Here is a 14,158-nt window from a genome sequence, read left to right on the forward strand (position 1 = left end):
AAAAAAAAAAAAAAAAAAAAAAAAAAAAAAAAAAACCAAATCTCATGAGAACTCTCTTAACATCACAAGAACAGCAAGGGGGAAATCCGACCCCATGATCCAATCACTTCCCACCAGGCCTCTCTCTCCTCCAACACTGAGGATTACAATTCGACATGAGACTTGGGCAGGGACACAAATCCAAACTAAAGCAGTTGTACACAGCAAACCACCATGAATTCAAAGTAAATTAGATACTTAGAAATATTTTCTGTCCTTCAAACTATATTGCAGCTGCTACATACATAGAAGTTTTTCAATAAATATTGAATAATTCATTCTAAGAAGACACTTATTTTAGAGAAATAATTCTTATTCTTCTGGAACCTTCCACAACAGTCTTATTTTTGTGTTATTGATGCGCTATTTTCCATATATGTACAAAATTGTATGCATATATAATAACTCATTTTCACTTCTAGGAAATTCCCAGACCCACTACCATAATAATACTCTGTAGGGTATTTTATTTATATGTAAACACAAGCTGAGATTTTTTTTCTGCATCTATAAAATGAAGATGTGACCAGGCCTCTCATACAGAGACACTGAAGGTAATGATTCTAATAATCCCTGTGATGGTAGCAGGCAAAGTTTTCACAATCAAAATCAACAAAAAATGGCTGAACCCTTGGCTTGCAGGGATAATATTTCTTTTCTTATTGTCAGGCTTTTGCTTCTTCTATATAAATAAGAAAGGTTTAGCATATTATTCCCAGATATTCTGCACCCAAAGGGAAACGTTGTGCTTATTTCAATAGGAATTTGACCTTTGCTTTAGGTGAAACCATCAGAGCTCTTGGATGAGAAGCTCATCTTTCTGGTCCCTGAAGCATTGTTCATTTACACACGACTACATTTCATCTGTCCTTAAACCTTAAGTGGATTTAAGGACCCAGTTGTTTGACTTGGACAGTACAACTCTTATATTCCTAGTGACATTATAACTACTTAACAATTCTCCTATGACTTTAGAACCTAATAAAATCCATTGACGAAACATAAAAGAATAAACAAAGTATACCTCTCAGGTAGGCCTGTCAGAAAGATGTAGGCTTAAATTTACACTGCAGCAGTTGCAAAGCTTGGAGATACAGGTATTAGGGTTCTCAAAGCAGTCTAGCTAGAACACTATTGGGAGATAACTGGGCAATTATAAAAGAAGAGTCATCACCATGCTAAGTTTAATTGTGACCAATTTTATTTTAGAACTGCATTGTTGGGTGCTTTATGGTAATGTAGATTTTATTCAATATTTATTTTTGCATATTTTTAAAAAATTCCCAAAGTGGTGCTTTTATACACATCTTCCCAATAGTAGTCAAGTTTGGAGATGATTTATACTGTAGCCTCAAGGATGCAAGAACAATGAAGTAAATCGCAATTCTGGGTAGGTTTTTACAGATATCTGCTACCAAGACAAGGAAAAAGCTCAGGGTTTTCAGTCCCTTTAAATAGTTCTTCATCTAACGCAAGAGAAATAAACTTTGAAAAAGTTCAATTTTCAACCCCTCCTGTGACTTTTTAAGTTGTAGGACTCATGCAGTTCATATTTGTTGCTGTTTTAGGCACTACTATAAGTACCAAACTATAACAAACTCAAGAAATCCAGTTTTTCAATATGATTATTAAATACTTCTCAAAATAACCTTATGGAAGTTACACTGTCGGAAGGATGGTGACTTGACATGTGATGCACTAAACATGCACAGATTTTAAATTCTGCCTTGTCCTAAACATCATATAATCAACCAAAGCCCAGATTTGATAATGGACCTCAAGAAGGCTCACATTTGAGAAATGAAATAACAAAGATGAATAGGTTTATAGGTTCATCATATCAAAGAGGTAATCATTTGTGACTTTCCAACATTTTAAAATAAAAGATTGTATAACTTTACTTCATTCAACTAAAATGTGGCTTGAAAAAAACATAGCATTCTGGATATAAAGCATTCTGTTAACATTGCTCTTCAGTACCTTGCTTTATTATTATTTTTTGGTATGTTTGCATGTTGCATCCAGAGCTACAGATTTTCCACAGTGCTTTTCTGCCTCATTCAAGTATAATAAAAGTAGAAATCTATAGAAGCTCTAAGGTTAAACAAACTGTACATCATACAAAAAATTAACTTAATTTACACAGTCAGAAACTATTGGCAATGCCCTTTATAAATCTTATCAAAGATGCATCACAAAGGATACCACAATCCACATATGTGGTCATCAGCATACAAATGCCATTTTGATTTAGGTGGTGCAGAACTGAGTATCTGTTAAATGTACACATGTAGAATCAGCAATTTGTACCGTATATATTTCTTTTAAAGTAACAGTATTGTCAATCTAATCTAAGGTACAAGATTTTCTTATTGCATATTTATTGTTGCTGAGGCAGTTAGTTATGATACAATAACATAATATCCATAATAATTTTAAATAAACAAAAACATTTCTCCTGGCAACAATATGAAGAATATATTTTTTCTAAAATCAATGAGAACATTGCTACATACAGATTTACTCAAATACCAAAAAACATGACCTTAAGGCATCTGCCAGAAAAACAGATGTACATATTTATATGAACTAAGTTATGCAAGAAAAATTATTGCACAAAATCCTATTATTTTCAAAATAAAATAGTCTTCTGTCTAAATGTACATAATTCCTTATTTCTTCATCAAATCATGTTAACTGGCTTGCTCAAAACCACTCTGCCTCTTCTTAAATAAGGTTTAAGAAACATTCACTAACAATATTACTGGGCTTGACTCAGGAAAGACATTAGTACTGACATAGGGTTTGCAAAAACTATTTCCTACATTAAGAAGTGCTTTGGAGGAAACTAGATTTGAGGATTCATTTTACATTCTTAAATATTCTGATTTACGAATATCTTAAGATTTAGGGTCTTTTATGTCAAACAAAATGGAATTCGTATAAGAAAATTTATTCATGAAAATAATCAATCTTTTCCTGAAAATCCATATTTTCTACCAGAGAATGAAGGTCTATTGATTATGAGACATTCACAGTGTTCTCCTCTTGATCAGGAGTCTACTTCTTCACCTTAATTAAGAAACAATTCATTAGAATTCCTGAATCCTATTATTAGGATATTCGCATAGAATTGCACTAGTAACAGCAGTCACATACAGTTTTTATTTAGAAGGGAGGGACTTTTTCCACAGAATGCTGTTATTAATATAAAATAGTAAAAATTGGATTCCCATTAACATGCATCCACACCTTCAGTTACTCCTAAACTGAGTACAGTGGCTCTAAGTATTGAAAAGGAGCATCATTCCACTATAGAGAGCCCTGTGCTGCCTGGTTATCTGATAATAAGATAAACAAAGACACTCAGTTTCTAAAGGAGTCTCTGAATCTGCCCTTTAAATGTGGGTATCTTAGCAGCATAATATACTTAGCATAATAATTGAGAAAGTGAATGAAATTAGAAATGATACTATGGTTCATACTTAGAGCATGCTTTAAATTAAGCAGCTAGTGTTGTTTTTTTTTTTTTTTTTTTTTTTTTTTTTTTTTAAATACTTTGTGTGTGTTAGAATCTCAGCTAATAACTTCCAGGCAAAGCACATTATTATCATTATTTTAATACAAATTTGCAATTCCTTTTCCTTTTAATTTGTTCCTTCAGAGCAGGGGCTATGTCAGTTATTTTATTCCCCACATCCTCAGTTACTGTACCCTGCATATGACTGGTACAAAAAGCAATGAATAGTTTTTAAATGAACATGTTATTAATGAATTTTAATTAACTGAAAAAATAATCATGCTATATTTTGCTGCTTTTCTAAGACATGCTAAAGTAATCATCAAAATATACCACTTAGCAATATTTTCACTTAAAAAAAATAGCTCCTAAATTCCAATACTATTTCTTTATACCCCTGAAATATCACGGATGCAATATGTAAGGGTAAAAAGAAAAAAGTGAGAGTGGGATTCAGAAAGAACCATGACTCTATTACAGGCCAGATAAAGACTATGTACCAAGGCCAAAAGTCTTTTAGTTTATACAATTCTGTTATATAACAGGTGTTGCTTCTTTGAAAATAATTTCAAAAAGCAGAGGAGCTTACAAATATTTGGTTTAGTAACTATAGAAAATATGGGCACTGTAGAATATAAGATAACACTTTCCTTTATTTTGGAACTCACTCCAATTTAACTTCATTCTCACTATATCCACCATAATACTAGGAAGTCTAAGTTTAAGAGCAGACTTTGAACTGGTTTGAAATACAAATATTTGGTAGTATTATTCTGGATAATTTTAAGAATAACATGCAGAATTTTTTTTTCTGCTTTTGCTTTTAAAACAGAATAAAACCACTAATTTTGCATCAAAATAAGGCACAAATCACTTTTAAATACCTTGAGACAATTATTTATGAGTGGCTAAATATCCTCAAAACAACACAGTATTATAACCAAACACCTTGAAAGGTGGCTGAAAAGTAGCATAAAATTTGGATTTCTGAAGCCATGATGTTGATTAAGCAAATGGACTAAAAACCAAATTTGACCTATGCTACACTTATTCTTCAGACTGAGTTCTGAAAAAACAAAACAAGAAACCGTACCTCATTTCAAAATTCATATTAAAAGGCTGATTTGCACTCTTTTCACAAAATATGAAGGAATATTTGCCAAGCAGATTAACAACCAGAGTAACCTTCTTTCCTTGATTTAAAACAGCTCTTTTGCTATATGGACTTCTTCCATTATAAACCTCAGTAAAATAAGTTGTAATTTTGTAATAAGCTTATAAAGGCAAAATTTGACAAGAACCTTGAGCCTTCTGTATTAAAAAATAAAGATTAAACATTATTTTCCTTAATGTATACAATCCATACTTATAAGGGAAACAAGACTTGTCTTCTTATTCATAATGAATGTCCCAAATAACACATATCCACTTAGATTTTGAAACGTAGGTTTTAAAGAAACTTGGTCATTTTCTTTAAATTATTTCAAACCCTCTTCTTAGATTTTAACTGAAATTATATTCTTTCAATAAATATTTAGAATATAGTCTTATTGGGATTCTTTAATGGTTTCTTGAAAGTATTTTGTTTTTGTAATGTTGTAATGATTTCTTGAACATATTTTCTAAAAAGAAATGTAAACAAAATCATGTATAGAGTGGATATACTGAAAATGCTAGTAACAATTTAACCATACTGTCACTGCTTTTTTCCCTGATTCTACCTGTTAATCCAGTCTATCATGAAGTCATCAGTACATGATTCCTTCTCAGATGAATTCCAAAGCTCAACAGTGAATTTGAGAAAGAAACAAATTTTCTATACAGAATTCCCAATAATTTATGTAGATACTTCTCTGCCCTAAAGAAGGGGAATTATGACTCCTCACTCCTGCATGTAGTGACTTCCTTCAAAAACGACAGCATGGAAAGGGCAGGAAGAACTTTAGAGTGACAAACGCTACCTCAGCCAGGTTATCAAGCTCCGAGTCAGCATTCACACATCATGTTGACAGTACATACCCTTGATATGACCTGATGAAAATGGCACTTTACTTCTGTGATCATCTCCTCAAAACCCATAATCCCAGTCTAATCATGAAAAAAATATCCAATAAACTCCAAGAGAGGAGCCAGCTACAATTTATCTGACAGTACTCTTCAAAGCTGTCAATGTCATCAAAAATAAGCCAAGTCTAAGAAACTGTCATAGGCAAGAGGAGCCTAAGGAGACATTCCAACTCAATATAATGTGGAATTCTGAATAGGATCTTGATGTGGAAAATGGGTATTAGGAGAAAGTATGGACTATCAATATTGGTTCATTAATTGGGGCAAATGTACCATAGTAACGTAAGATGTTAATAACAGGGGTAGATGGGAACTCTCTGTACTATCTTTGCAATTTTTCTGTAAATCTAAAACTTCTAAAATACAAAGTCAATTATTTTAAAAACTAAATTTGAGATGATGATATGAAGCATTTTGATAGAGAATTATTAGTTAAAAGAGATTTTTTTTTTTTTTTGGTCAGGACAGTTTATGTTGTATTTGGCTTTCTTGGGGTGGGCCCCTAAATAGCAAAGGCATACAGAGAGACTGTGAGAACTTGTTAGAGTGTCTCATTTGTAAACAGAAGTCATTAACTTCACATTGAAATTCAGTACTTCCTATATTTCACTGAATGAAAGGTAAATGTATACTTTTATACTTATTGGAAAACACAGCTACAGTGCTTTTACAGGCAAATTAAGTATTTCCATAAGAGCTTTTTAATCTTGAAAAGATGAATTTTGACCTTGATTTGATGAACAGAAAAAGGCATTATTGCTCTGCAGAACACTAATAACTTATCTTTCAAACTTTACACATACTTTCATACATTATTTAAGTATGCTTAATACAGCTTTAAGATTAAGGCAATTAGTGGGTTAACAGTTTCATCAGTTTCAGGCTAGTTTTGATAAGTTTTGATATCTTGATCAGTTCATGCTCAACCAGATTAGTATAGTAGCTACTGGTTATGTGCATGGGTTATATATGCATACTTAGTTTAAATAAAATGAACGACATTAAGCACCAAACACTGGGAAATCTTACGTTCAATACATACTTTTAACATACATACATACTAGTACCTGATTTAAAAGCACAGTAGAATTCGCTTTATATTTAAAAATCAATGCATTTCATATATCCTCAAAATGAACAAGTGAGGAAAGTGTTCCAAATGCAAAAAAAAAAAAAAAAAAAAAAATTAAATAGTTTAAGAGTTGCCATTCCTACAAATAATTCTGTTTATGATACAGATTGCATTGAATCTCAAAATGTCTCCATAGAAGCTTGGATGCAAGATTTAAGCTTGGTTTCCATTTGTGTTTTTGTCTGAAATGTTCAAGCTTTGCTGGAAGTCAGATGTCATATGACATAATGATACTACTTCATGGAGCAGTCCAATATCTTCTGAAGTCTCTTTGGCTTCTTTCCCTTCTTTCTCCCAAGGAACAAGAGTAGATGAATGCCGCCCAAGACCAGGTATAAGCAGATCATCTGAAATCTGGGTTAGTGTTTCCCTGTTTTCTGTTTTTCCTTTATCAGTCTGGGAAACTTCAGGGGAAGTGAGTTGGAAATCCAATCCTGAAGCAGGGTCACTCACATTGTCAGCACTAAGGTGCTTGTCACTGTTTTCTTCTTTCAGGATAAACAGAGGATCTGTCAAACCACTAGAGGAAACCCGCTTCCTGGGAGATGGAGGGAGGTGTTTGCCATGGAGGGCACTATCATCTTGCCCAAGATTCCACTCTGCTTGGTCACCAGAACCACTGCAGAGGAAAGCCAGGTTATTCTCACTAGGAGCATTAGATTTATTCTGGAAAAAGAAGAAACAACAAATTCAGAAAACTTTTAATAAGCATTAATTTAGTACTTTTTTTCTCATTTTGAAATAAATGTTAATAGCGTTAAGTTCCTCTCAGAGAAAATACAGCAGAGTTAATTTTACGCACTTCCAAATGGCTCTATTAACAGGGATGAAATGGAATGGACTTTGGTTTCCATTGCTTTGCAGCTGTCACCTATCAAATTCAAACTAGATTATATAATTAATGCCAAGTTCTGAAGTCACTTACAATAAGAACAGGATTATCATTACTCATATTTCTATCTCTGCTGTTTTTAAAGCATTCAGTTGAATTTGCATAAAACAATGTTAAAAAATAAAATCATGTTCATTTTTGGGTAAGAAAAAATGATTTGAATGAATACATTTAGTGAATTTTTTTGAAAACTCAGGAAATATAGGGAAAAGTGAAAACATTTCACATTTTAAAATTCCCCAGAGACAAGTATAAAATTAGACGGCAAGAAAACATTATTGCTTGACAAAATAATTATGACAATAACCACCAGAAATAGATAAATGAAAGGGAAAATACTAGAATTTTATTAATAGAAATAATTTCTAGTGATTAAATTTTATCAAATTTTTGAAGTTTTGAACCCTACCTATTTAGAGGTTAAATGCTTCTACCAACAAAGATTATAAGATCCAGAATGACAGCAAAGGCAAGAATATTTTCTTCTAATTTTACAAGTTAAAAAAATCTACTAACCGTAGGTTTATAATCAATGTCATCCATTGATCTAAAGAAATCCAAGCTCTTTGCAGCTGCCAGCTTCCCCTGATCTGAGCTGTGTGTGCTCAATGTATCAAGAATCTCTCCTAGTAAGTCCATTTCACCTGAGTAAGGAGTCTTCACTCTTGTTTCAACAGAGTCATCACTCTCATAAAGATAAGCAGAAGCTTCTTCACCATCTTCAGAAGATAACCTGAAGAAAAATAAAACACACAGTAGTAGATAAATAACCACATTTACCGCATGTAAGTAATCTCTCACCAATTACATTACATTAATGAGTTAACAAAATCAATAATTGGTTCATGACCAAATTCTTTATAGTGATGTTTATACCAATTCAAATATGGAAATATTTTATACATGCATTAAGAACAAGTAAAAAGTGTACAGTACCTTATGAAACTGAAAGTAGAAGTAGGGCTTTTCACAGTTTAATTCTGTGGAATTTGGGACCCTAACTTCAGGAATATTAGACTGAACTACTTGGAAAGTTTGCTATAGCCTAAATTCACTTTCCTTATTTAATACGGTTTTCCTTTATTTATTCACTTATTTTAGAGGAGAATGCACGTTCCTTTACGTAGACAGAGATATATTTAACGAAGAAAAGAATGTTCATTTTGTCATTGTCATATATCAATTGCAAAAGCTAAACATATATTATTTCCCTTATATTAAAATTAATTTTAACTCTTTTATTAAATTTTCATCTTCTGATATCACCATAAACTTGTCTCCTGTACCCTCAATTCCATTTCTTTCTATTGACTATTATCACCATTCCTGATATTTAACCTTCCTTTCTTCAGAATAAGTAAGAGCCTAATTTAGATGGGCTTCTATTGCCCCTTTAACACTATCCCAGGTATCTCTGTAGACATTATTGCTTTCCAAGAACAAGATATTTAAGGTCCATCTTAGTTTCCTGTCCCGAGATATCCCCCACAACATTGCAGAGCACTGCAAGATCCTTTTGCTGAAGAACACTGTAAAAGGGCAACATCTGAGCTCTAGGAGCGCATACTCTTCAAAATACCCTTTATCACCAAAAACTTCTGCTGTTAAGCCATACTACTTAATAGGACACCAAAATCCATTACTTACTTGCTTGCTCTTTCAATATCATCATCATCATCATCATCATAGAGAGCTCCGTCAAGGCTCTTAAGAGGCCTTTTTAAGCGTGCCTGGAGAGAGATTGACAATAAATTGGCATTGGCAGTTTAAAATAAGGCTGCTCTTTAGCAAATTTTAAAGAAACAATGTGATTTGATAAAAAACACTTTTGCAAGAAATATGCATTCAGGGTTTTTGAATATTACCCAATAACCTGACAAACTGGGACAGGAAGAAAGGGAAGCAATAAGGTATATTTACCTCAACACTTACTAACTTCTCAAACCAATAAAAAAAAACACAAATCACTGGATTGAATACACATGCACAGTCACACAGACTTTCAGGCCCTGATTTAGGAATACTTGACTTATACTCAATCATACCCCCATGCATCCATCACCTAGTTTCAACAATTACAGTATTTGCCAATTTTGTTTCTTTTATCCCCGGCCCACACTCTCCTCCACCCCAAGCATTTTAAAGCTGTGCTTCTCAAATCTTAATGTGCATATAAATCACTTAGGGACTTATAAAAATGTAAAAGTGTAGATTCTGGTTCTATAGTGTTTCTGAGTTTGAATTTCTGCATTTCTAACAAGCTCTTAGGTAAAGTCAGTACTGCTGAATCTTGGGGGGTCACACTTTGAATCATTAAGTTTTTGAAGCAAATCCCAGGCAACCTATTGATTCACCTGAAGTACTTCACTATGTATTTTAACAACTTTTAAAAAACATAACCAAAATGTCATTATCATACCTAGCAAATTAATAATTGTTCTTTAATATCTTATATTACTCAGGCCATATTCATATTCCTCTATTTCTCCCCAGATTTTTTAGTATGCTTCTTTTGACCAGAATCCCAACAAAGTTAATGTTGTATTTGGTAGATATTTTTCTCAGGTCTCTTTCAAGGGACTCAGTTCAACCTTCCCTCTCCTATAAGCCATTCATACCCTTTAACATGTTATCCTGTTCTCATTTCCTATAAATTGGTAGCTATATCTGGAAACTTAGCCTCAGTTTTTCATCTTCCTTTGTTTTTGGCAAGAATATTACATGGGTATTGATGTGTGCATTTTTACTTTATCATATGTGTAGGCACATAATGTTTAAATATCTCATTTTTGGTGGTACTAATTTTCATTAATGACTTCAGGTGTGATTCGTTGAGCCATCCATTATACATCTCTTTATCAACTTTTGACTTGACGGTTTTTAGCATTCCATGATAACCACTGGCTAAATCCACTATTTCATTAGGGGCTAAAGAATTATGCTTTTCTAGAGCATTCCTTCTATATTTATTTGCTGGTATTCTATAAAGAAGAGCTTTACCTTATCAACTGTTTGACTATTCCAAAATACAATGTATAGGAAAGGCAGGACAAATCCTTGATTTCTTTCCTTTTAACAATTTTCAGAGTGATGAGCTAGCTAGTGTCCTAACAATCTCCAAAGGCAAGTCATGAGCGTTTTTTTAAAATTCTCATTATTAATAGATACTTAATGTTGTTCAACCCACCACAATTCTTCTTCTTGATGTTCAAATTGTTCCATCTTTGAAATATAACATGATTATGTTTTTAAAATAGTCCTTATCTTTTAGAGCTATATCTTGAAATAGTCCCAGATTAAATGATATGCTTTGGGTTATTCATTTCAAAATAATTTAATGGTGGAGAAAGAGCATAGGTGAGGCTGTGACTGAAATAAGATTGGCCATGAGTTGATAATTGGTGAAAGTTACATGAAAGCTTCCTGGGGATTTTTATAAGCTTCTCCTTCCTTCTGCATAGGTTCGAAATTTTCAAAATAAAGTTTTTTTTGTTTTGTTTTGTTTTTTTTAATGACCCCCATCTGTTACCAGTGGTAGCCCTTTCAAGTTGATTCCTGTGTCCTTTGACATAAACTCAGAAGTGGTTAGTAAGCTTCCTGGTTTTGGCACAATAAGATGTCTCATTTCAACTTAGAATTTTTCTGCATCAAACCTGGAATCAGCCATTTCTTCTAAAAAACCCTGATTTCTTTAGATGGGAAATGGCATTTAAAGGTTCCAGTCTGGGTGCTATGGGTGCTCATGGCTGCAAACCATCCTTTTGAATGAACAACAGTAAACTTGAATTTGGAGACTTCAACCATGACATCAGAGAGGAATAACTTTCTGCCTTCTGATTTTGAGTTCCCAATCTAGATAATTATCTTCTTTTATTGTAGCCACAAAGAGTAAGCAAATATATGGAACCTATAGGACTGATCCCTACTCCACTCCCTCTATGCCACTGCTTGTGAGTGGCAGAAAGGAAGGAATGAGTAGCAAAATATGTTCTTATAACCCCTACTTGGAATGTGTAGTGAGGTTCCCACAAGTTCAGTGATTAGAAATGTATCTGGGGCCTATAACTGTCTAAAACTGGGGCCTATCACTTTACCACTATAAGTTTAAAGTACATGAGTTAAACAGAAATCCGCAGAGTAGCCTAAGAACAAAGCCACCACTCACAGCAATATTTCTGTGGGAAAAACATATTTTACCTACTCTCTCCGAAACTCACAAAATGTAACACAATCCTTTGCTTCTGAAGACAAGCCATTATTATTACACTGAGCTCTGTATATGCTTGGCTTTATACCAGCTAGCATGTCCTACATTTAAGTTTTTGTTTACAAATGAAACAAACTGAAACAAACAATGTCTATGAAGAAGCTGAAACTTTATATTGCTATCAATTAAAATCACTACTCCTTAAGAACTAATACAGAAAGATTAGACAATATATACCTAACAGTGTTTATATTTGTAGAGTACTTTGCAAAACATTCTCACATACACACAGGAAATACAAAGTTAAATTAAGTCAAGTCTTTGACACTAAACAGCTCTAAGTCTAATGGACTCTATAATAAATCTGGAGGTATTCCCAGAGAAGTATATAATTTGCCCAAGGATACACACTTTATCAAAACTGGAAACCAGAAAACAGAACTTGTGTCTTTCCCTATTGTGTTGCAAGTCCATTGTTCATTTTCTTCCACAAAAGTTACCTTTATATTCTGTAGCTGTCTGCATATACCATAGCTTCTCTCTATTTTTTAAGTCCAACATTTTTTTTTGTGAAGCTACTGCTTTTTCCACAATGAAATGTCTATATCATGATATAAGCTTCACAGATACATTTACATTTTAGTTTCATAGTTCCTAGCTAGATAAGCATTCTATCCATTTCTATACAGGGATGTTAAAGTGTATCTTATGATGAGTTTTAACACTAGAAGTAAAATTAGAAACAGAAGTAAAACTGATTAATATGCTGTTTTCCTTTCCTTGGCTGTTAACCTTCGTGTTATCCATACTTACTATACATGTACTTAAATTTATTTACATATATGAAATAAGCTTCTTCCAATTAATAGTCATTGAATATATATCAACCTGAATTAGGAACTGCAATTTATATATGAGAAATAACAACGTCTAAACAGGTGATAGAATATGTCAATTGCTTGATGACTTCTACATGATTTTGTTAAGGTCACAAAAAAAGAAAAAAATTAAGGAGAAAAATAATCATAACGTAATCAGCATTTAAGATAGAGAAGAACAGCAGTAGAGATAATCTGGGTCCATACAAGCTTAGCAGCTGATGGTGTTCTGGTGGGTTGCGACTCTGAAGCACAGTGCTTTCAGGGGAAATAAAGGACAGTTTTCCCCATGTTCAGAACATACAACACAGGGCAAAAAGGCCTGGTCACAATCTTAAAAACAAAGGTCTTTTGTGGGGAAATGGTAGTAAGTAAGCTTAGACAGCAGAAAACATACTGTGTATTCTTAAGGATGCCAATACCTAGCCAGTAACAGCACATCTTCATCCAGGTTAACAAATCACAGACATTATTAAAAACATGTATATGAACTGCACAGGACCTGAAATGTAAATGACTATGAGAGAGAAAAATAATCTCAACCCACACAATAAAAATAAAAAATATATACATTATTTTAACACAATTGGGTATAGTGACTTATCCTTCAAAATCCAGCTCAAATGTAGCCTCTGGAAAGATTTATCTGGTAAGCATTCCTCTGTATGGCCACATATTTGGTAAACACTCGGCAAATGGACTATTAATATCAGTGTGTTATCTGCTCATGTGTCTACCTGCACCAGTACACTCAGAGCTCTCTATAAGTGGGATTCAAATTTCGTACTTCTTTGTGCTCTTTGCACCCTATTGTATGCCTTCCTAGCATGGAAGACAGTAGCATGAATGCAGTATGTGCTTACTGGGTGTTTGTGGATTAAAGAGATGCTAGAAATTCCAAGAATAATGTGGCTGCTGTCTTACTTTGGGGAAGTACAGAATAGCAGCTTACAGTAGGTTCTCAATAACTATTTGCTGATGAAAAAAATAAAAAGAATAAATGACATTCGCTTGCCTTTTGTTCTTTAGGTCCTGCAAGTTCAAGGTCTGTGCCCTAGGGTTCCCTTTGTTCTAACCCAAAGGCATCACCAAGGCCTTCTTCAATCCCTTATATTTGTCCTGATTTGTCCTAGCACAGGACCTTTGCATATGATGATTCCTCTACAAGAAAAGCTCTTCTCTTACATTTATCCTCTTTGCACTGTCTTTGTCTATACACATCTATTCTCATTCAAACATATGTAGTAACTGCCTACCCCATATTGAGTCTCTATTATTCTGTCTTGTAGAATGCTACAGTCTGTAAATTGCTGACAGAGTGATCTTTTTAAAAGGCAAACCTAATCATGCTATACCCCTATTTAATCATATCCTTCAATGGCCCCTTACAGTTTTCAAGATAAAGCTCATATTCCTTGCCTTG

The 14,158-nt window shown here is 33.4% G+C and overlaps 1 protein-coding gene across 1 annotated transcript in view; it reads right to left on the minus strand.

The window, feature by feature from the left end:
• Positions 1–1,222: 1,222 nt before the first annotated feature.
• DENND1B (DENN domain containing 1B) overlaps positions 1,223–14,158 on the minus strand; it is a 219,873-nt gene continuing 206,937 nt past the window's right edge. The window contains exons 19-21 of the mRNA XM_017864615.1: positions 9,298–9,380; positions 8,167–8,383; positions 1,223–7,424 (exon numbers count right to left, since the gene is read on the minus strand). Of these exons, the coding sequence (XP_017720104.1) occupies positions 6,912–7,424; positions 8,167–8,383; positions 9,298–9,380 (813 nt within the window). The 3' untranslated portion in view covers positions 1,223–6,911. The remainder of the gene's footprint in view (positions 7,425–8,166; positions 8,384–9,297; positions 9,381–14,158) is intronic.

Source organism: Rhinopithecus bieti, unplaced genomic scaffold (assembly GCF_001698545.2).
Source record: "Rhinopithecus bieti isolate Rb0 unplaced genomic scaffold, ASM169854v2 scaffold_74548, whole genome shotgun sequence".
NCBI classification, from domain to species: Eukaryota; Metazoa; Chordata; class Mammalia; order Primates; family Cercopithecidae; genus Rhinopithecus; species Rhinopithecus bieti.